Below are 23,622 nucleotides of genomic sequence, written 5' to 3' on the forward strand. Positions count from 1 at the left end.
TGTACATACACTAATTCTGAAAGTTTTTTTAAAGTTACTTACCAACAGCGGGTTATACCACAAAAGACTAAAACCACTTTTGCCCAGTTAAACCTTTGTGGTATATGCCAAGCATCATCACATAAATCCCAGTGTGTTAAATACACATTAAATGCTGGGATAGAGGATGCGATTTAGAACATTGACTTTCAGAACCGCAGGGTGAGAGTTGGAAAGTAGTCCCATTCCACTGAGGTCTTACTCTGAGCCAAGCTCAAATGTCGAAACACCAAACAGTGTTTGTGGTCTCTCTCTCTCCAGAAAAGATTGATGTTCAGAAGTGGAAGCCCATGTTTGCAAGCCCTAGTGCTTCCAATCAACGAGTGATCAGAACACTGGTAATGCAATCTGGGAGGAGACTGCCCAACTGTTGCCTCAGAAGCAATGTGCCAAGCTAAAAAGGCTGAAGATGGTGATTATTTACCTGAACCCTCCACCAGAAAACCATCCAATTCGGGTGGAGTCAACATAGTTTTGTAAAAGGGAAATCATGTTTAACCAATTTATTGAATGAGTAACATGTGCTGTGGATAGAACATACAGTGCAGAAGGAGGTCATTCGGCTCATTGAGTCTGCACCGACCCACCCAAGCCCCCACTTCCACCCCACCCTCCGCAACCCAATAACCCCTCCCAATCTTTCTGGTCACTAAGGGCAATTTATCATAGCCAATAACCTAACCTGCACTCTTTGGACTGTGGGAGGAAACCGGAGCACCCGTAGGAAACCCACACAGACACGGGGAGAACGTGCACACTCCACACAGACAGTGACCCAGCGGGGAATCGAACCTGGGACCTTGGTGCTATCCACTTGTGCTACCGTACTGCCCTAAAGGGTGCATTGTATTTTAGGCATTTTATAAAGTGCCACATCAAAGATTACTGTAGAAGATAAATGCACAAGATGTAGGGGGTAACACATCGGCCTGGATGGAAGATCGGCTTGCTCACAAGAATCACTTGGCATAAATGGCTCTTTTTCTGGTTGGCAAGATGTGTGCCATAGGGATCAGTGCTGGGGCCTCAACGTTTTACAATTTATGTAAATGACTTTGGTGAAGGGGCTAAAGGTGTTGTTGCTAAATTTGCTGATGATACAAAGATAGGTAGGAAAGTAAATTGTGAAGAGGATGTGAGGAGGTTACAAAGGGATATAGATAGGTTAAGTTAGTGGGCAAAGATTTGGCGTATGGAGTATAATGTGGGCAAATGTGAAATTCTCCATTTTGGCATGAAGAATAAAAAAGAAGCTTATTATCTAAATAGTGAGAAATTATAGAGCTCTGAGATGCAGAGGGATGTGGGTGCATGAATCACAAAAGGCTAGTATTTAGGTACAGCAAGTAATTCGGAAAGCTAACAGAATGCTGTGTTTATTGTGAGGGGAATTGATTACAAAAGTAGGGAGGATAAGCTTCCATTGTACAGGGCATTGGTGACACCACATCTGGGGTATTGTGTACAGTATTAGTTGCCTTGTTTAAGGAATTGAAGTGTACTGGTACTTTTCCTTGTCAGTTATGTAACACTCCCTTTGTAGACAGTCTTAGTTTACAGGTTGTAAGGTTATTCTACAGTTTTCAGTTCTTTAGCTATAGTATTGGCTTACAGACCCTTCTGTAACATTAAATTTGTAAAGACATCTGGCTTCACTTACCTTGTGATTAGTGTACAGTAATAGTAGCATTCTGCAAAGACTAATATTTTTGAAGGTAATTACAGTGAATTTGAGGTATATGACGTTGTACATGTTGACACAAGCTGCTGACTAATTTAACGCAGTCCATTTGGTATTGACAACTAATGGCGTTTGGCAGTACATGAGCTCTATTTTTAAGTGTAATGTTTACTTTGAGTCTGACAAAAAGGTCAAAAGTGGGCTTGAGCATAAACCTTAATTCACAAGTTGGGGGTGCAAACTTGGGCCTTTTAGTTATTCTCTCTTTGTAACCAAGAGCATGATTATATGAGTTTCCTGCCATGCCACTGAAAAAGTCCTTAAAACTCTTCCCTGCATCAATGAGTCAACCTGCCATTTCATGCTCTGAGAAGGTAGCTAAGGGGCTTCTTAGTGGGTCCAGGAGAAGAGCAGCCAGTTGCGGAATCGAGGAGGGATGCGAAGTGAAGCGATAGGACGTGAGCTTGGGTGCACAGGTGTGACACACACCTTAAATGGTCATGATTTGGTCGGGTGGGTGGGAAAACATTCATGGAAGTTTATAGTCTGCCCCCCCTCCAGCCTGAAAACTTGCCCATAATGCACTATTACATTCCACCCCAAGTTTTCAAAATAGTTCAATAGCATTCACTAGACAAGATGTTCAGATTAATTTTATACTCGCTTTTGCTTCTCCTCATTGTCTGCTGCATTGGTTCGCTTCATTGACTTGTTACTTCTTATGTTGTTGGAATTAAATTATTTTTATCATTTTGTTTATGAGATAGTGATACAGTGATGACATTGTGTGGAATTAATGTAGACCTTCTTATTCAGGCATTCTTTTATCAGTGGTGTCTACCAAAATTCCCAAGAAAACATTTTAAGATCTAAGCAAGGGCTGTGTTATATAAAATGCTTCTCCGTTTTTCTCAGCCCTCTTTTTATTGTTCACCTATACAGGGTAAAAAAACGTTTTGAAGAGAATGTTTTATGCTTGTGCCATGTGTGCTGCTTTGGTAACTTTTGCCACTGATGGCTGTGGTGATATGCTTGTAAACAATACTGTAGATAATTGGTGATGCGACCTCCAACTAGCAAGTGGTGGTGCAGATCCACCATGTGGTCTGGAGACAGTGGTCATGCGACAAGGCACTCCGATATAAGCCAGGGCAGATCCGGTGATCGAGAGAAGGTTGTAAGACGCACATGAAGACATTCTGGGAGTATATTGAAACTCCATGATAACTTGCTCTGTATCTGATCATTACCTTATCAACTGTGTATTAATAAAGGTCATGGTTTGGACAAGTCACAAGCAGTTCTGTGGATTCCTTGCTAGACATAGAACACCAAACACAACAATGGCCATGTGGGTGCACTCAATTGCCTGCTGCAACTTTGGAGGAAGATATAACCTGGAGAAATTATGTAAACAGCCATTGTTTCTGCTCATCTTCCACCAGTGTTATTGGAGCACCTACAGAAATTATTCTGTTTTGCCAGGACATTTAATATATTCCTGATAGCTGAAGGCAGTCCTGAATATATAACTTGTAATGAATTTTGATTGTGTACGTATATGCTTAAGAACGTTCATATATTTTCAATGCACATTCTTCATAACTGTTATCCCAAATCTGTGCTTATCTTTCACGCAGCTTCATTTCTTTTTTTTAAAACAAATCTAGAGTGCCCAATTCATTTTATTCCAAATAAGGGGCAATTTAGCATGGCCAAACCACCTACCCTGCACATCTTTGGGCTTGTGGGGGCAAAACCCACGTGAACACTGGGAGAATGTGCAAACTCCACACAGTCAGTGACCCAGAGCCGGGATTGAACCTGGGACCTCGATGCGTGATGCAGCAGTGCTAACCACTGCACCACCGTGCTGCCCCTTGCAGCTTCAATTCTGAAGCTTTCTGATCGGGGCTGGATTCTTCCCTACCCGGCGGGGCGGGGGTCCCAGCGGGATGGAGTGGCGTGAACCACTCCGGCGTCCGGCCGCCCCAAAGGTGCGGAATTCTCCGTACTTCTGGGGGCCAAGCCCTCACCTTTAGGGGCTAGGCTCGCGCCGGAGTGGTTGGCGCGCCGCCGGCCGGTGGAAAAGGCCGTTGGCGCCACGCCTGCTGGGGCCGAAGGGACTCCGCTAGCTGGCGGAAGTCCGTGCATGCGCAAGAGCATCAGCGGCTGCTGACGTCATCCCCGCGCATGCGCAGGGGGGGAGGTCACCTCCGCGTCGGCCATCGCGGAGGCTGATACCCGACGCGGAAGGAAAAGAGTGCCCCCCCGGCACAGGCCCGCCCGCGGATTGGTGGGCCCCGATTGCAGGTCAGGCACCGCGCAGGCAGCCTCCGGGGCCAGATCTCCCCCCCCCCCCCCCCCCCCCCCCCCCAAGGACCCCACTAGTCCTGCCGGTAAGGGACGTGGCTTGATTCACGCCGGGGACCGGCATAACAGCAGCGGGAGAATCGCCTGGGGGGGGGGGGGGGGGGGGGCGCGGCGGCGCCGACAAGCGCGTCGAGATTCCCGCTCCCGTGAATATCCGGTGCCGGAGGATTCGGCGGCCGGTTGGGGCGCGATTCACTCTGGCCCCCGGCGATACTCCGACCCTGCGGGGGGTCGGAGAATCCAGCCCCAGGTTTGTACACTTGTCACAATAACCAACATCCCATATCAACGTCATAAATGGTATATTCTATATGACTGTGTGAAGTATGCCAGCCTGCATACTTTTGACACATTTGACAAAACCACCTTGGGGAAAAAAAATCAACGGGGCATTTGAGGCCTTCTATCGGGGGCTGTATAGATCTGAGCCCTGGGGGTGGATACGGGTATCTGTCATTTTTTGGATGAGTTGGTGTTTCCGAGGTGGAGAATGAAAAGACAGGGATTGGAGGTGCTATTGGTTTGCAGGAGACGACGGAGTATGTGGAGTTAATACACTTGGGGACGGCACTCGGGGCGGATGGCTTTCCAGTAGAATTTTAGAAACGGGTTTTGGCAGAGACGCTGCCCCGTTGACTGGATAGAAATAATGAATTGTTGGGGAAAGCTGACCACACTTTCATTTTGTTGATCCCTAAGAAGAATAAAGATCCGACAAAAGTGCGGGCCTTACAGGTGTGAAAGTATTGACTATAACAGTGTTTTTCAATCTTTTTTTTCCACTTTTGCCAACTTGCCGACCTTCAGACCGAAGTTGGCTGACCTTTGGTACTGACGCCGGCTGGCCTTTGGGACCCACACCATGTTTGCTAATCCAGTCTATCCTGATTCAAGGCCGTGTTTGAGACACTAAAGCTTTCTTGCCCCAGGCAAGCAAGGAAAAATAATTTGGTTTCCCTGTTCTTATTCACTATCCAGTTGCCTCTGGTGCATTGAATTTATGTCAACATTGAGTGAGGACAGGATCGTATATGCCCGTGGTGTCCTTTCCTTCATAAAAGTTCACTCTCCCAGACCACACAGGAAAGATAGTTACTCATGAGATACTGGGGACCTGGCAACAATTGTGAACCTGCACTGGTGCTCACCAACTATTTATTGTATTATTATTGACAGCAAATGTGGAGAAGGTGAGATGCTGAAAGGGGGGATGGGATGAATTGGTTCACGTTCAGGAGGCTTCGTTTGGGGACGGGTTGAGGGCCCTGGCAATGGCTCCATCCTCATTTTCTTCAGGTAAGCACACAAGCAATCCCGTCTTTGTGTCATCTCTCAAAATTTAGAATCAGGTGACACTTTGATATAGGGGGCTGGATTCTCCGCACCCGCTCCGCCATTCTCTGCTCCGACCGGCCAAAGTCCTGACGGCATGTATCTAATATGGTCCAGCCAGTAGGGATACTCGCGTGGTAGTTGCGGACTTAGTCCGCGGCCGACCGGGTCGGGGGCGGGCTGATCAGAGGGCGAGGTGGGGCCTTATAGGCAGCTGTGAAATGTTTGAGCTGGAGGACAGGGTCAGGCGCACAGCTGGTCGGGGAGTTTATTTTTCGGGTCCAGGTCCGCCATGGAGCACAGCGTGGCCGCTGAAGACCGCTGCCATGTGCATGCGCGGCCTCCGACCTGGAAGTACGGGGGCCCGTATCTGCAGCTAAAGCTGAGAGATTTACTTCGGATCCTGGTAGCCCCCTGGAGGCCGAGGAATTTGTGGCCCATTCATGCCAGGTTTTCTGGCATGAAACTCCACCATTTTGACGCCGGCGTGGGGACACAGTCCCAATAATGGAGAATCCAGCCCAGGATATATGTTGGTACTGGCTCCAATATGTGGGAATCACAGGTTTATGCCAGGAAGAATGAATATGATGTACAGGAGTTAGTATAGAGATGGTTTAGAACGAGTCAGGGACCTATTTGTAGATGAAAGGTTCGCGAGGCTAGAGGAATTGAGGACAAGTTAGAGTTGCCAAGGGGGAACATTCATATATTTTCAGGTCATGGGTTTTGCTCAAAAAGAGCTGTCCTGATTCCCTCAGCTGCCAAAGCACACGCTGTTAGATAAGTTAACTCCGGATGAGCTGGGGGAGCGGTGGATTTAGTATATTTATGGGAGGTTTGTGGAGGCAGAGAGGGCGCCAGTGGATGGAATAAGGTGGAAATGAGAGGAGAAACTTGAGCTTCGTTGGAGGGCCTGGAGTGAAATATTGCACTGGATAAATTTGACCTCATCCTGAGCCTTATACAGTTCAAGGAGGTGTATAGGGCTCAAATGACTCGTGGCTCGTGGGAGTAGGTTTTACTCGGAAGTGGAGGGTGTTTGAAAAAGATGTAGGAGGGGGCTGGCAAATCACGCTCATGTTCTTTGGGGGTGCACAAGGTGAAAAGAGTAAGGATAATTACTGGACACACACCTCAGACCCTTCCCCAAACTACAGCTCGACAGATGTGGACCCCACCCCACGATGCCCCGAAGAGAGAGAACTCACCCCCGTCCAAGGAGCAACAGGAGCCTCGCCGTGCCCAGCACCACCACAAAGAAGAAAAAGAATTGGCACCAAGGACTTCCGTGATGCTCCAATCGTTACACCACCTCAAAGCCAAGCCAGTTCATTGCCATACAGGACACAATACCCCCTCCCCTTCCTCATACCATCCAATTCATATACCAGCAACAGGATCAACATCCCAACAAGAGAAGAAAAAAAAAGAACCACTCTTGGTGGGACCACTACTTACTACCAAATAAAGGACATTCAGACCAGCCTCATTCGAGCTCTGACAACAATTAGAACCGTCAAAGAGGGAGACCCACATCAGAAGGAATGACAAACTCTTTCCTAAGGGGAGTCCAACAAACCTCCGTCCTCAACAGGATAATACACAGTTTGCCTGGGCCTGAAGAAAAAAAAAGGAACAGCCAGAAAAAAACCCTCTACCTTCCTTGAATGTAGCGAGGACAAATCTAACCTTGCCACCCACACTCGCTCACCCCTCCCCCTGCTCCTGCTCTGCTGATTAGCCCCCCCCCCTCCCCCCCACGGATATATTAGGATAAAAAAACTGCACAAATTCCAACTTAACATGATAAAACCTCCTTAAATCAGGATACCATGGGTGAAGGACATCACACCCAAGATATTTACTTCCAGCAAACAAATAACTTGACAACATTGACAGACACCAACATGATTATCAGGGAATAGAGGTCAGGATAATAACTGAGGAGCGAGGCAGTCTTAAGGATAAAGACCACTTCACTGGCACAGAAAGAATCTGGACACCTAGGATAAGGCAGGATCGGAAGCGGAGAGCACTCTTCAGGATCTTCCAATGAGGTCTGCATGGGTCTCACCCCCACAACCCAAAGATGTGCAGCGTAGGTGGATTAGCCACGCCAAATTGTCCCTTAATTGGAAAATTTATGAAAAAGAATCTTCCAATAATTCCATCCGTTGGAACGGTAGCCTCATTGCTTCCAACATGTCGATTCGAACAAGCCCAGGTTGTCAACTATTTAGGCTGCAGCAAAGGGGATGCGGCCTGGCCGGCTCAGGCAACCCCAGCCTCTCTCGACCAACAACAGGAACAGAACCAGAGACTGAGAGGCTAACCCAACCCCAGGTCTCAGAGAGTGGATTAAATGTGCTCTATCCAATTCAATCTGCCCAGCCTCAAGATCAAGGATCCCAAGACATGGCAGCCGATTGTCAAACTCGGCTGGGAACAGCACCTCACTACTCGCCTTCATCCAAACCTGAACTCCTTGGGTTGGACAGCAGGCCATCATGCAACAGGAACTCAACCATACGGAGGTAGTTTTCTACCAGAGACCGTGCTCTCTCTGCGAGAAAGAGCCTCCTCATGTGCTGCCACCACTGCCTCCATAAAGACACCTCACAGCTCTTAAAATTGGGCTTTAATGTCCTGCACCGCAGAGCCAAGGTTATCAGTTGGTCGCAGTCATCATCCGCCGGTGTGCACCGTATCATCAGGGTGGAAACCTCTCAAAAGCAGTGCGTCACCAAAGATGAGGTCCCGCCCCAACTCCCCCCAGCTCCACGAATTAACGAGGATTAAAGCACATTACCTCGACTCAAAAATGCCGATACAAAAAAAATCTTGGCACAAAGTAAAGGCTATGTAAACCGAAAAAAAACGTAAAAGAGATGTGCACAAGGATGAAAACAGATCAAAAGATGAGCTGGAGCTCTCAAAAATGCTCCCGTGCTCACATCACATGATCCCCCAAGTGTATCTTTTTATCTTTTGGCTTTTGTACTTTTTGTATATGGAGGCATGAATTGTTACTTAATCATATGTATTTAGCCACTTCCCAAATATGGCAGCCCATGATCAGATTAATTGGATTCATATGATCGAAAGATGTGCAGGTTGCTGGATTGGCCATGATCAATGTGTGGGGTTAAGGGGATTGGGCTTAGGTCGGGTGCTCTTTTAGAGGGTCGATGTGGACTCGATGGGCCCAATGAATTCTATGGATTGTATGCATCTGTTTTTGTGCAGGCACTAATCAATATTCCCTTTTCATGATCATTTTGGTCATTGAGCCAGAAGCAGTACAATGAGGAAAATTTATAATTTCTTGCAAATGTTCAGAAAATGTAATTGTTTTTAAAGAGTGCTTGAAACAGACTTTTAAGAGATTGTAACAATTTTAAGGGGATTAATTATAATTTTCTTGGATAATAAAAATAAATACTGGTCCATGTGCCCTGTCACTCACCGAATCAGAGAAAATAGTATAGAAAAGGCCCTTCGCCCATCGAATCTCCACCGCCGCATGAAAGGCATCTGACCTGCCAATCCTAATCCCATTTGTCAGCACTTGGCCCATAGCTTCGAATGTTAAGATGTGCCAAGTGCTCTTCCAGGTACTTTTTAAAGGATGTGAGGCAACCCGCCTCTACCACCCTCCCAAGCAGTGCATTCCATACCGTCAACCACCCTCTGGGTAAAAATGTTTCTCCTCAAATCCCCCCCCCCAAACCTCCCACCATCACCTTGAATTTATGTCCCCTTGGAACTGACCCTTCAACTAAGAGGAACAGCTGGTCCCTATCCACCCTGTTCATGCCCCTTATAATCTTGTAAACCTCAATCTGCTCACCTCTCAGTCTTCCCTGCTCCAGTGAAAACAACCTAAGCCTATCCAACCTCTCGTCACAACTAAAATGTTCCATCCCAGGCATCATCCTGGTGAAACACCTCTGCACCAGCTCCAGTGCAATCATATCCTTTCTACAATGTGGCGACCAGAACTACACACAGTACTCCAGCTGTGGCTTCACCAATATTCTATATAACTCCAGCATGACTTCCTTGCATTGTAATCTATGCCACGATTGATAAAGGTAAGTGTACCATATGCCTTTTTCACCGCCCTATTAACCTGCCCTTCTGCCTTCAGAGATCTATTTACAAACACGCCAAGGTCTCTTTGTTTCTCAGTACTTCCTAGTGTGGTGCCAGTCATTGATTATTTCATTGTCAAACTGCTCCTACCAAAGTGTAACACCTCACATTTTTCTGGATTAAAATCCATCTGCCACTTTTCTGCCCATTTGACCATGCCGCCTATATCTTCCTGCAACCCAAGACTCTCGGCCTCATTGTCAACCACCCGGCCTATCTTTGCCAATTCTTGACCTGGAAGCAGGAAAGAAGTTAACATATGGCCATTGGGCAGGGTTCTCCAGCCCCACCTGCCGCTGGGATTGTTCAGTCCTGCCGGAAGTCAATGGACTTTAGGCTGGGCCGCCGAGTCCCTGTAGTGGATCCTGCCACAATGGGGCTGGAAAGTCCCAGTGGCTGTCTGGCCAGGCACACAGGAGAGTTACAGGCACAAAGGGGAGCTGAAGGAGAAGGCCAGCAGCACACCGATGCAGACACAGGGAAGACAGACAAAAGAAGCTGCTGCTGTAAAGAACGAAGAAGTTGCAGCAGAGCCTGAACAGAGAAGTCAGATTTACAGGGAGATGTGTGTAGCACAGGTAAAAGGGACAGCAAGTGAAAGATGCTGTGAAGAGATTGTCAATTGGACCATTCCATTGCTATGCTTCAGTTTTGCCAGGGCCATCTAGACCGTTAAGGGTGTTTATTAAAGGAGTTGGGTAAAGCATTATAGGGAATCTATCCCATCAAGACTGTTGTGAACCTAGCTAAGGAGGTTCTTCAGGAGTGCGCCTTTTGTGTGATGACTCACTCCAGGAAACGCAAAATGAGTGGAGCTACTGGATGGAATTTCCCACTCTCGCCAGCAGCAGGAGTCGTTCCGGTGGAGCACTAAATTTGGCATGAATGAAACGATCGGTCTCTCACAGATCCAGTAATAGTTAGAAAATAATAAAATCTCTACAGTGCAGAAGGAGGCCATTTGGCCCATCGAGTCTGCACCAGCCCTTGGAAAGAGCACACTGCTTAAGATCACACCTCCACCCTATACCCGTAGACCCATCTAACCTTTTTGACACTAAGGGGACGAGTAAGCATGGCCAGTCCACCTAACCTGTACATCTTTGGACTGTGGGAGGAAACCGGAGCACCCGGAAGGAATCCATGCAGCCATGGGGAGAATTCCACTCAGTCACCCTTGGTTGGAATTGAACCCGAGACCCTGGAGCTTTGAGGCAGCAGTGCTAACTACTGTACTGCACCAGCCCCAGTTAGGAATTTTGTTCTCAGCAGCTGTGTTAAAGGCAGGTCAATTTTACCGCTGAGAAATGTCAGGAGCCATATTTGAATTTGTTTGCATCTTATAAATGTTTATTAAAAGACTAACTTGCCAGAATCACACTCCCCCTCCAAATTAAGGTCACCATCTGTGGATAAGTAGAATGGTCTGTTTTATGACTGTATACAAGTTGCACACCCAGTGATCTTCGCCTCATCTACGACGTAGAGCTCTGCTTTCTTTTAATACCATAACTGGTAAATATTAGGTGCTTGTAGGACACGTTGCAGGTGGAAGAGTGGAGCGAAGACTGGACATGGGAGGCAGGCTAAGCAAGGAAGGAGAGGGAGTGACTTAGAGGGCGAGTTCAGTGGAAGTAGGTGTTTTTCAAGGTCCACCCAAGCGGCCGATTAAAGGGGCACCCTAATAATTGCGACAAATGGATGTCAGTCATGGTCAGTTGTATTCTCCTCTTTGTAGTGCAGCCAACATGACAGCAGGTTTGGTCGGGACTCATGGGTCTCGTAATATCGAGATCTCAGCAGGGTGTGGAGCTGCTATTTGGTCTGTGCCATTTTCCATCGTCAGTGGTCAGAGGCAGGGAGGGAGGTGGATGCATCCATGGGACACAGTCAATGGCTGGAAAGATTTGAAAGAAGTAGTGCAGAGACTGCATGAGGCTTGGGTTGAGTGAATGGCTGGGTGCCCTTGAAATATGGCGCCAGAACCTTAGACCCCTTGACATGATGATAGGGCAGGCACTTCCTGCCCACCTCGTCACGAGATTCACCAACCTTCTAATGGATGCAGGATTGATGAGCTGTAAAGAAGAAGATCGTACGCGTTCAGCCGAACAGTAGGCCTCCTGCCCAGTAGGAATCATGCTGATTTTCCCGCCCACCACTGGACTGGTCACCGGAATGCAAAATTTTCCCCACTGTTGCAGGTGACTCTTGGGCCAAATCCAATGAGTGAGAAAAGTGAGAGATCCAATATATCAGAAGCATAATTGGAAAGACTGCAAGATTGCATGTAGTGCCGGGAAGTGATGCAAATGCGTGTAGTCTTTCTTTTTAGGTCTGCTATTCCATGTGTAATTTATAATTCATCGTACCAGCTGTAATCTGCTTGTTAAGTTGTGCTTAATTTACGTTGATTTTAATTTGTGTTGTTAAAAGTTACAAGAAGTGAAACCTTTATTGTAATATTTTCAGCTTGGGATCATTGGGTGAATATGATTATTTTGGTTTATAGTTTCTGCCAATGGTTATTGTAGAACCATGTGCGCTCTCTCTCTCTCTCTCTCCCCTCCATCCCTGACTCGAATTTCAGTATTTTTTCATCACCGGCTACCGCTGGTTCTGGTACTGTTAAGTGGGATATCAGAGGACAAAAATGGTTTCTTATTTCTAAAACATAATCCTTTGCATTGTGTGTTTAGTGCTGATTAAGTGTTTTGAAATATCAGAAATAGAATCTGCAAGCAAAAGTAATTTCCAGGTTATTATTTTAACCAAAATTTAAACAAAGTCAGTTCCTCAGAAATAAAAACAAAAAAATGCTGCCAGACACTGTTCAGTTTTTCCAGCAATTTTTGTTATTATTTCAGATTTCTAGCATCCACAGGAATTTCACTTTTATTTCAATTCCTTAGCAACTAATAATAAATGTCCATGATTGCAGCCTCTAGTCACGAGCTCATGAAACAAACCAGAAACCAGTAATTGGATGCAACCTCTATCCATCTCCGTCTTTGAAAGGCTGAAAAAAAATTGGATATCAGGCTTTGGTGTACAGCCCGTGTTCATGTACTGTCAGAACTTTTTGGCTGGGTTTAAGTTTGGAGATGGATGAGGTCAGAACAGTACATCTCGGCAATTGTTTCTTTCTAAAATTCATGGCCTGAATTTTTCAGACGACGAGTTCTCGCTTCTCGAGAGTCTTCATCGAATGACCGTTAAGTGGCTGCACGCAGGACTTGTACCCCTCACTCAGGAGGAAATCCCACCTTTAGAGAGCTGCAGGCCAATCAGATTGGCTGGCAGCTAGCTGTCCAGTCTCTGCAGCGACAACGTCGCTGTGGGCAGAAGAAATAATGCAGGAGGATATCTGACCACAACCCTGGGCACCAGAGGCCCAGGTAGCTTCAAGTGTCACAGGGTGGGGAGGTGAGAGAAGGCCTGGGGTTTATGAAGGGGGTGATCCGGGCCTCGGGAGAGAGGCTGGTTTAGGGTGGGGAGGAGGCAAGAGGTGAGAGTGTGTCCGACATCAGAGGGGGGCTTCTGATGGAGCACACCCTCAAACCCACCCCTTCCCCTTCCTTTTCCCCCACTAGCAGCCTAGAAATTGAGGTTGGGTGGGTGGAAAATGGCGATAAGGGCCTCAGCTGGAGCACGGGTGGGCTTCCCACCTGAGTGTTTGCCCTGCCCAGCATAAAATCACGGTGCTTAGGAAATGTAAAAACCAGCCCAAATTTACAATGAAAAGTATTTGTTCTGGTCGTACTGGGATATGACTCTTAACAGCCTGTTTGAAGATGGAACTTGATTACAACGTGCTTTTCTAGACCCCCTCTTTTTCGCAGCCATCAATGAAGTGATTTCTAAACTCTTGGACCTGTCCTGACTTCCTTAAAAACAGATTTTTTTATTTTCTTCTTGAGCTAGTTCAGGCAGATAGTGGTTGCACTCACATGGTGGTCAGCAGATTTTTGTTTAATTCATGTGACACAATTCTGTACATATTTTATGATTAACCTAAGCCTCTTGAGGTTTTTGGCAATCCTGTATGGCTTCCTGTGAATCATTCAACCATCCAAATGCTTTTCATGTAGCATGTCTCTCCATCTGGCCAATTTCACCACTTTTCCCATAGCCAGTGTTACAGACAGATTACTTTTGTCTTTTCCCCTTATTATTAACAAGTAGTCTCATGTCATATTGAGAGATTACCCAGACCGATTGAAAACTGACTGGTTGAATTTGCAGTTCATGTCGCATCACGGCTGGATGTTGTTATGCGGGGCCAGATTGGTTTTGTCGTGACACAATGTTAAATGTCTTTTGAACTTGTGTTACTGGAATACTGAAGTATGATTGCACTTTTTGTAAATAAGAATGAGCTGTGCAATCTTTTTTGAAGAGTTCACGTTTCAGCCGTCAAAATCTTCTTTAAGGTACAGTCTACATCACACTGTTTAGACAGAAGCTAATGGGACATTAACACTGCCGCTGGAGGTTTAGTTTTGAATGAAATGTCTGATTGAGTTTTCTGGTCGATTTTGTACATCACAGTAAGTGTTTTGCACTTAAAGCATGCTAAGTTATGAAAAGATGAGGGAGGAAGAAAATAAAAAGTACAGGAGTTAAAAAAATAAACCACGGTATAAATTAATATTTGATTGCAAATTCTTACAAAAAATGTTTTGAATAGTTTTTTTAAAAAGTGGGATAACTTTCTGATAAATAACTCCATTAATTGTGGTTGATCCTTTTTATTTCTATTTATGTTTTTATCAGGGACTTGCGATTCAATAAAATCAAAGATATTCCACCTGGAGCCTTCAGACGTTTGAAGCACCTCAATACACTGTAAGTGCCCTTTCACTAATTTTCTCATTTGTTTTTTGCCCATTGAATTCCAAGAGATAGCATAGTTCCACAAGACTTGGCTTTTTGTGTCAGTTCAGGTTGCCTGTCATCAGCCACAAAATAGAATCGTTGCTGAGTGGTCATAAAGTGAGCTGCAAATCCATTCCATTGTAATAACCGTCAGCCAGATTGTAACTATTAAGGGCCTAAAGTAACGTTGCCATTGCTATTTGCAGCAATGTTTGCATCTATATAGCATTATAATGCCTGAACAAAAAGGCGTGCCAATAGTAATTAATTGGCATAGATTTAGTGGCACTAGCGTGGCAGTGGTTAGCACTGCTGCCTCACGGTGACGAGGTCCCGGGTTCGATCCTGGCCCCTTGTCACTGACTGTGGAGTTTGCACATTCTTCCCGTGTCTGCGTGGGTGTCACCCCCACGACCCAAAGATGTGCAGGGTAGATGGATTGGCCACACTAAATTGCCCCTTAATTGGGGGGAAAAAAATTGGGTGCTTTAAATTTATTTAAAAAAAAATTTAGGTGGCACAGCATCCGTTTTTGCTGTTTAGCTGACAAACTTCATGCCGGAACTTTGTGCAGAAATTCAGCATGCCATCTGATCCTTATCTCTGTAGTCAGTGCTAGACCTGACTCTTTTGCAGCATGAACCACACAACAGTGTACAAGTATAACTTGCTGCTTTATTTCCCTGAATTTGATCTTTTTATTTTATGACCTGAAAATGCATCTGTTGATCCTTCAGTGGGTTGGTAACAATCTTGTTCAATAAGAAGTCTTACAACATCAGGTTAAAGTCCAACAGGTTTGTTTCGAATCACTAGCTTTCGGATTACTGCTCCTTCCTCAGGTGAAGGAACAATCTTGTTCAAGTCAGAAGGTGGTGAACTTAACTCCACTTGTCTTGTGCATGTAAGTCCAAGTTGATATGTCAGTGCAACTCTGAAGGATTGCTGCATTGCTATGGATGCTGTATTTTGGATGAGAAATTGTATGGCCTGTTCGGCGTTTCTACCAAAACGTGTTACGTAGTCATTTATCTTGCTATGTGTGAGAACTCGCTGTGTGTAGACTGTCATGGTAACAATGACTGCACTTGAGAAACACAATTAATTGGTTGTGAAGTACTTGGACACACTCTGAGGATGTGAAAGGTACAATATAAATGCAAGTTATTTTCTTGGTTTATAGCATAATTTGTTTTAAACCTGTACTTTTCACATTTTGGAGATCAGATGAAGACATGGAAGTCAGGATAGGGTAGTAATATGAACATTTCTAAAACGTCTCCTACGATGAGGTAGACCACCTTTATTCCACTCGGCCCCTTCACTATGGCTTCTAAGTTGATCTTCGGCACTCAAAATATAGTCAACCCTGTTCGCGTCACTCTGGACATGGTCTGCAGTGACAGAACCTGAGGGCCATTGCAAATATTTGTACATAATCAATAGTGAGTTCCTAATGAGCTTCTAGAATGTCTTGATTGGCATAATCATTGCTGCAATCCCACCCTCCTCCCGCTCTCCTCTTGCCTTCATGAGCGGCACCTGGGCTGGCAATGGAGGTAGCAGACCATCAAGCTGTCAGCACCATTAGTCAGTCACCCACCTCTGTTCTGACTTGACTCCTTGACCGGAAATTCTGCCCCTGATTTCTGGACTTCAGAAAGACTGCTGGGCTTGATGGTATTCCTTTATATTGTCTTCCTAGTCTCTACTTCTTAACTTGCTGCCACCCTATACCATCCTTCAATTTGTCTTGGACCTAATTTTTTTTCATTTTCCTTGGCGTTTAGTTACCGTCACACAACCACCAGAAAAGGGTTCTCTTTCTCTGAACAAGCAACCTCTTGATTATCAAATCATCCAATATCTGCAGCACTCTCCCAGATTGAAATGAAAACAAATGGGTCGAGGTGGGGTCCTTGACCCATTTGGTTTCATTTCATTTTAACTATCTTTTACCATTTCTTTCTTTCTTAATATAAATTTAATTCCCCCCCCCCCCCCCCCCCCCCCCCGCCCCCAGTCTTATCCACCTTTCCTTCACCTTTCTCCTCTTTGCTTCCCCCTTCCCCCACACCTACAGTTCATCCTCTGATGTTAGTTTCCCTGCTGTTTGACCTTTCACATCTTTTGTCCTTTCTGGGGACTGCCATTAACACTCTTTCCCCATGGTTTTTGTGGCCATTAGCACCCAGTTTCCCTGCGTTTCTGTGGCTATGACTCATCTTTCATTCTCACTCCGCAGTATAAATATTTCCCAGTTTCTCTGTCTGTTAGCTTTGACAAAGAGTCATCGGACTCGAAACGTTAGCCCTTTTCTCTCGCTACAGATGCTGCCAGACTTGCTGAGATTGTCCAGCATTTTCTCTTTAGTTTCTGATTTTTCACAAGGTTACGGGGAAAGGGTGGAAATGAGGGCTTAAGTGGGTCGGTGCAGACTTGATGGGCCGAATGGCCTCCTTCTGCACTGTATGTTCTACGTAAGCCTACTTGTGACAATAATAAAGATTATGATAATTACAATAAAGATTACAAAATACATTTTAAGCCCCAGGTCGATGGGTAGGGTACGAATGGCAAGGGAGCTGGGGGGTTTATGGAGAGGATGGGTATGGTAGATCCATGGCGCTTTCGGAATCCAGGGGGAAGGGAGTATTCCTTAATTTCACATGTCTATATGGTGTATTCGAGGATTGATTACTTTGTAGTGAGTCGGGAGATTTCGGTTGGGGTAGAGGGGGCAGAGTATGCGGGGATAGTTATCTCAGACTTTGCGCCCCACTGGCTGGAGATTCGGTTTAGACTGGGACGAGAGCAGAGGCCGGGGTGGAGGTTTGACTCTGGGTTGTTGGCGGATGGAGGTTTTTGTGATAAGGTGTGGGAGGCGATTAAGGAGTATGTGGAGTCTAATCAGAATGGGGAGGTATCGGTGGCCGTTTTTTGGGAAGCACTGAAGACAGTGGTTCTGGGGAAATTATTTTGTTTAAGGCTCGTGCGGATAAGGAAAGCAGGGAGGAAATTCGGCAGTCTCGTGAGTGAGGTGGACAGAGAATATTCGAGGGTGCCCACCGTGGAGGGATTGGCGAGGATGAAAAAGTTGCTGGGGCTGTTTGACAGGCTGACAACGGGGAGGGTAGTAGGGCAACAAAAGGAGCATTGGGTGTTGCTCTATGTAGATGACCTCGCTGTATGTTTCTGATCTGTTGGAGAGTATGGGAAGGATTATGGGCCTGCTGGAGAGATTTGTATGGTTCTTGAGATACAAACTGAATGTAGGGAAAAGCGAGGTTTGCCCGGTGAATGAGCTGGGACAGCAGGCTAATTTAGGGGGGATGCCATTTACGGTAGCGAGGGATAGGTTTAGGTATTTGGGGATTCAGCTTCCGAGGGAATGGACGGGGCTCCATAAGTGGAACTTAACAAAGCTGGTGGAGGAGGCCATGGAGGATCTTAAGGCATGGGAGACGCTGCACTTAACGTTTCTGACTTTGTATGGGCGGGGAAGGTGCCGAGGGTGGGGAGGGCCCTGCTACAGAGGCAGAAACAACAGGGGGAGTTGGCATTGCCGAACTTGCTTCATATTATTGGGCGAGTCTAGTTTGAGGGCTATGGTGATGGCAGCATTGCCAATGGCTCCAAGTAGCTATTTAGGGAGCCCTGTGGTGCAGTCCACAGTGAAGATATGGAATCAGTTGGGGAGTTATTTTAGGGTGGAAAGGATCTAGGTGCTAACACCGCTGTGCGAGAATCATGGGTTTGAGCTGGTGGGGGAATTGATGTGTATAAAGGAGGTGGAGGGACGTGGGGCTGGTCAAGGTGAGGAATCTGTATTTGGAGGAAGGGTTCGCTAGTCTGGTGGAACCAAGGGAGAGGGTAGAGCTGCCGAGGGGGAGTGAGTTCAAGGGCAAAATTCTCCCCTACCCGGCAGGGCAGGGGGCCTTGGCGTAGTGGAGTGGCGCCAACCACTCCGGCGTCGGGCCTCCCCAAAGGTGCGGAATTCTCAGCACCTTTAGGGGCCAAGCCCTCACATTGAGGGGCTAAGCCCACGCCAGAGCGGTTGGCACCACACCGACCTGCGCCAAAACCGGCAACAACGGCTTTTGATGCCCGGCGCCGGGGCTGGCCGAAAGGCCTTCGCCGGTTTGTGCATGCGCTGGTGCGCTAGCTGCCGCCGACGTCACCACCGGTGCATGCGCGCTGGGGATTCTCTTCCGACTCCGACATGGTGGAGACCGTGGCGGTGGCCCGCCCGCCGATCGGTGGGCCCCGATCGCGGGCTTGGCCACCGTGGGGGGCACCCCCCGGGGTCCGATCACCCTGCGCCCCCCCCCTAGGACCCCGTGGGCCTGCTTGCACCGCCGATCCCGCCGGCACAGAGGTGGATCAAACCATGGCGGCGGGAGAGGCCTCTCAGCGGCGGGACTTCGGCCCATCCGGGCTGGAGAATAACGGCAGCACAGAAACCTGTAGCCTCCCGCCGGCCCCCGCCATTCTCCGAGGCGGGCGGCAGGATTGGCGGCACGCCGACTTGTTGCGGGTGGGAGAATTCTGGACATGGCGGGGGCGGGACTTTTGGCGGCCCCGGGCGATTCTCCGACCCTGCTGGGGGTCGGAGAATTCCGCCCCAGATCTCTGCATGTTAGGGACTTTGTACGAAAGGTCTGGAGGGGCTTCTTAGGTTGACGGGTTGTACCCTGCTGGAGCGACTGATGCTTCCGGATGTGGAAGGGTGGAAAGAATTGGGGATACATACAAGTGGCTGGGGGAGCAGGGAGTCAAGCGGGTGGTGAAGATCAAGGAGAAATGGGAAGTGGAGTTGGAAATGGAGATCAATTGGGGAGTATGGAGCACTGCGTAGGGTAAACAGGACCTCCTCTTGTGCAAGGAAGAGCCTGATACAGTTTAAGGTGGTGCACAGGGTGTATATGACTCGGGTGAGAATGAGTGGGTTCTTTCATGGGGTAGCAGATGAGTGCGAGAGTTGTGGGCAGGACCAGCGAATCATGCGCGCATGTTTTAGGGTTGCGAAAAAGTGGGAAGATTCTGGGTGGGAGTGTTCGCGCTCTTCGGCATGATAGTGGAGGAGGAGGTGGACCCGGACCCTTTGGTTGCGATATTTGGGGTTTCAGAGAAGCCGGAGCTCATGGAGAGGAGGAAGACCTTCGCCTCTTTGATTGCCCGGCGGCGAATTTCGTTGGAGTGGCAGGCATCGCCACCGGGGGAGCTGTTTGGTTGGGTGACCTGTACGACTAAAGTATGAATTAAGGGGCTCTTCAGGGGAGTTTGAGGAAAGGTAGGGGATGTTCGTGACCGTGTTTGAGCGGTTGTTTTGTAATAAAATACATTTAAATAAAATAAAATACATTTTACTGAAACTACATATGGTTAAAGGGCCTTCACAGCACATGATTTCCCCCTCACTCAACATTCCAACCATGGCGACATGATGTCAGATCGGTGAGGTTCACAACATCTTTACGAACAATCGAGTGGTTCCTACTGAAGGTACTATGGTCACTATAGCCTGTGGGAGGCAAATAGGAGTATGCCTGGGAACTTCCCCCTGGAACAGGTTGGCATTGCCAATTTGCAGTCAGAGTCTGACAAATTATGGGAAAATTCCACCCGATATGTCAAACCGAGGCAGCCTCGTGCTGCTGGGATGGATGTAAAAGATCCCATGGCAATGTTTCAAAGGAGAGTGGGGGAGTTATTCCCAGTGTCGTGGCTAATATTTATTTGTCAGTCAACAAAACAGACTGTTGACAGGCATTATCACATTGCTGTTTGCGGGAGTTTGCTGAGCGCAAATCAGCTCGCTCTCACATTTCTTTCAACAGCGACTGCACTTCAAAAAAAGTACTTCATTGCTGTAAAGCGCTGAGAGAGATACGATGGTCTTGCATTTATATCAAACTTTTCACGTCTTTCGTTTTTCTCTTGTTCACAATCATTCGCAGAATATAAAATGAAAGACATCAAAAAAAGTTTGCATTTATATAGTGCCTTTCCAGTCTTCAAAACATCACAAAGTGTTTAATTTAAAGCAAATTACTCAGCAGTGCTCTGACTGAAATGCAGTAAAATGTCAATCATTATGCACCAGGACTGCAATGAGATGAATAAATATTTCATAGATTTTTCATAGATTTTAAGGTACAGAAGAAGGCCATTCGGTCCATCGAGTCCGCACCGGCTCTTGGAAAGAGCACCCTACCCAATCCCACATACCCCCTTAACCCAATAACCCCACCCAACACTAAGGGAAATTTTGGTCACTAAGGGCAATTTAGCATGGCCAATCCACCTAACCTGCACATCTTTGGACTGTGGGAGGAAACTGGAGTACCCGGAGGAAACCCATGCACACACACGGAGAACGTGCAGACTCCGCACAGACAGTGACCCAAGCCGGAATCGAATCTGGGACACTGGAGCTGTGAAGCAATTATGCTAACCATTATGCTACCGTGATGCCCAAATTTAGGGTACCAAATTCATTTTTCCAATTAAGGGGCAATTTAGCATGGCCAATCCACCTAGCCTGCACATCTTTGGGTTGTGGGGGTGAAACCCACATAAACATGGGGAGAATGTGCAAACTCCACATGGACAGTGATCCAGAGCCGGGATCGAACCTGGAACTGTGACGCCGTGAGGCAACAGGGCTAACCCACTGCGCCACCGTGCTGCCAAACTATGTAATGGACTTTTCTTAATAGTTGAGGAAGGAATGTTGGTCAAAACAATGAGAATATCATCCTTTTTGTTCAGAGTCATGGGATTTTACACCATCTGGAACAGGCAAATTGGTCTCTGGCATTTCATCTTGGGCAGCACGGTAGCACAAGTGGATAGCACTGTGGCTTCATAGTGCCAGGGTCCCAGGTTCGATTCCCCGCTGGGTTACTGTCTGTGCGGAGTCTGCACGTTCTCCCCTTGTCTGCGTGGGTTTCCTCCGGGTGTTCCAGATTCCTCCCACAGTCCAAAAACGTGGTTTGGCCATGATAAATTGCCCTTGGTGACCAAAAAGGTTGGGAGGGGTTATTGGGTTACGGGGATAGGGTGGAAGTGAGGGCTTAAGTGGATCGATGCAGCCTTGATGGGCTGAATGACCTCCTTCTGCACTGTATGTTCTATGTTAAGAGCCGAATCTATGACATTGCAGCACCCCTTAAGTATTCAAGTGGAATGTCAGTATGTCAATTTGTTCAACGTTTGTTTATTAGTCATTGGCTACATTACCATGTTTGCCTAGTCGTATGCCTGAGTTTAATTTATCCAAGTTTATCTCGAGAAATTGGTGCTGTATTTGCCACAACATGCTCCTTAGTTTTGCTCCTTTTGAAAGACAGGTCAAACCAGACAAAAGATTGCAGCATTCAGAATAAGAATAAATGGCAAAATTTCAAATAATATTTCAAAGGCACAGGAGAACACAAACAGATGCGAATATCACAAATATTTAGAAAATGATTGAATTAGTCCCAAACTTTAAAACATATGTTTTAGAATATAATTCTTGCACATTATGGTAACAAGAATCTGGTAAGCAATTGTTTATGGCGACTTGTCCAGTCCGCCACACACGCAGCTGATCAATTAGTCTCAACTAAAGTTGGGCAGGTACAGCGTGTCAAGAAAGAAGCCTTTCATGTCACAGGTGTTAATGTTTATAAATGAGTTGTCTTCCTCCTCAAATATATCTCTTGATCGGTCAAATCTGTGAGGTCCACTCACTCCAGTGTGCAAATGCATGCCGCAACACCTCAAAGACTTCCCTAGCCACAAAACCAACTTGACCCTATTAGTTTAGCCAGCAGGTTGCCATTGAAAATGTGGAGTCTCACAAGCTTACAAGATAATTTCTTCACATCAGTCATTTACTCCTCCAATCCCAAATTTAGCCTCCACATTTTTGAGCTTGACTATTGACTTTTCACACAACTTCATATGCTGCTTCAAAATCTAGGTGGAACTCGTTGTAGGGTTTTCTATAACAACTCCTGTCTTTCTAACTGGGGATGCAGTTTTTCATGCATTAGCCTCTAAACGCTCACCTGCTTACAGCTTTTATTGTCTTTGTGGAGATGAGTAAAATTGGCAATCTTGTAGTCTGTTGACCATCTTCAGTGTTCAAACTTAAGGATAGTATAATACTGTCTATTAAAGTTACTTGAGCCAACATATTTGAATTTGCAGAGTTAGCTGTTACCTGACGACTGACCGCATATTGATGCTCCAATTACACTGCAGACAGACAATCATCTGTTTATTCAAAGGGGTGCAAGTGGTCAGCACGGAAACGTATCTTCACTTGCACCAGACTGTAGTTGGATGGCATAACTGCATCAGAAATCAGTGATCTGCTCCATCACTGTACATGTTAATTCATAATTGATACGTGAATATGGCATGTTTATCTTAAATATTAGACTGCTGGATTTCTAAATTGTAGGATGCATAAGCAAGCTTAATTTGTGAACAAGGAGAAATTATCATACTTTTCAGCTGTCCCTTATTATGAAGATGCAGTCAATTCAGACTGTAGTGAAACCATTTTAACCACCAGTGAAGATACTAAGCACATATCACTTCTTGTTGTTTCTTCCAGTCCCTCTACATATGGAAATAATGGCACAGTATTCATGAACTGTCAGAAAAAATTTGAAGCTTCTAAGCAGGGCTGTTTAGCACAGTGCTAAATCGCTGGCTTTCAAAGCAGACCAAGCAGGCCAGCAGCACGGTCGAGTCCCATAACAGCCTCCCCGAACAGGCGCCAGAATGTGACGACTAGGGGCTTTTCACAGTAACTTCATTTGAAGCCTACTTGTGACAATAAGCAATTTTCATTTCATTTCATTTCATTTCAATTGGTTATATAGGAAATATAGCATAGAATCAGGCCTTTCGGCCCATCCAGTCCAGCATATGCTGATCTTGAGCCTGTTGCCAGCTTTCCTCATCTAAATCTATCATTGTAACTCTCGCTGCGATCCCCGTGGAGATTGGACAACTTTTAAAAACAAATTTGAACCCCAGTTGATAGCTGAAAGGATAACACAATAATATTTCCCATTTTCTGACTTTTATTATGAAAGGCTAACTAGGAGCAACATTGACTAAACATGATTTGTTTTGGCAATTTATACTTTAAAGTA

At 46.3% G+C, this 23,622-nt stretch overlaps 1 protein-coding gene across 3 annotated transcripts in view; it reads left to right on the top strand.

The window, feature by feature from the left end:
* The window catches only part of LOC119967608 (peroxidasin homolog), a 285,117-nt gene that overhangs the window by 90,404 nt on the left and 171,091 nt on the right, over nt 1-23,622 (top strand). For all 3 annotated transcript variants that reach the window (XM_038800359.1, XM_038800361.1, XM_038800360.1), the window contains exon 2: nt 14,360-14,431. In XM_038800359.1, coding sequence (XP_038656287.1) covers nt 14,360-14,431 — 72 coding nt within the window. The remainder of the gene's footprint in view (nt 1-14,359; nt 14,432-23,622) is intronic.

Source organism: Scyliorhinus canicula, chromosome 6, assembly GCF_902713615.1.
Source record: "Scyliorhinus canicula chromosome 6, sScyCan1.1, whole genome shotgun sequence".
Lineage (NCBI taxonomy): Eukaryota > Metazoa > Chordata > Chondrichthyes > Carcharhiniformes > Scyliorhinidae > Scyliorhinus > Scyliorhinus canicula.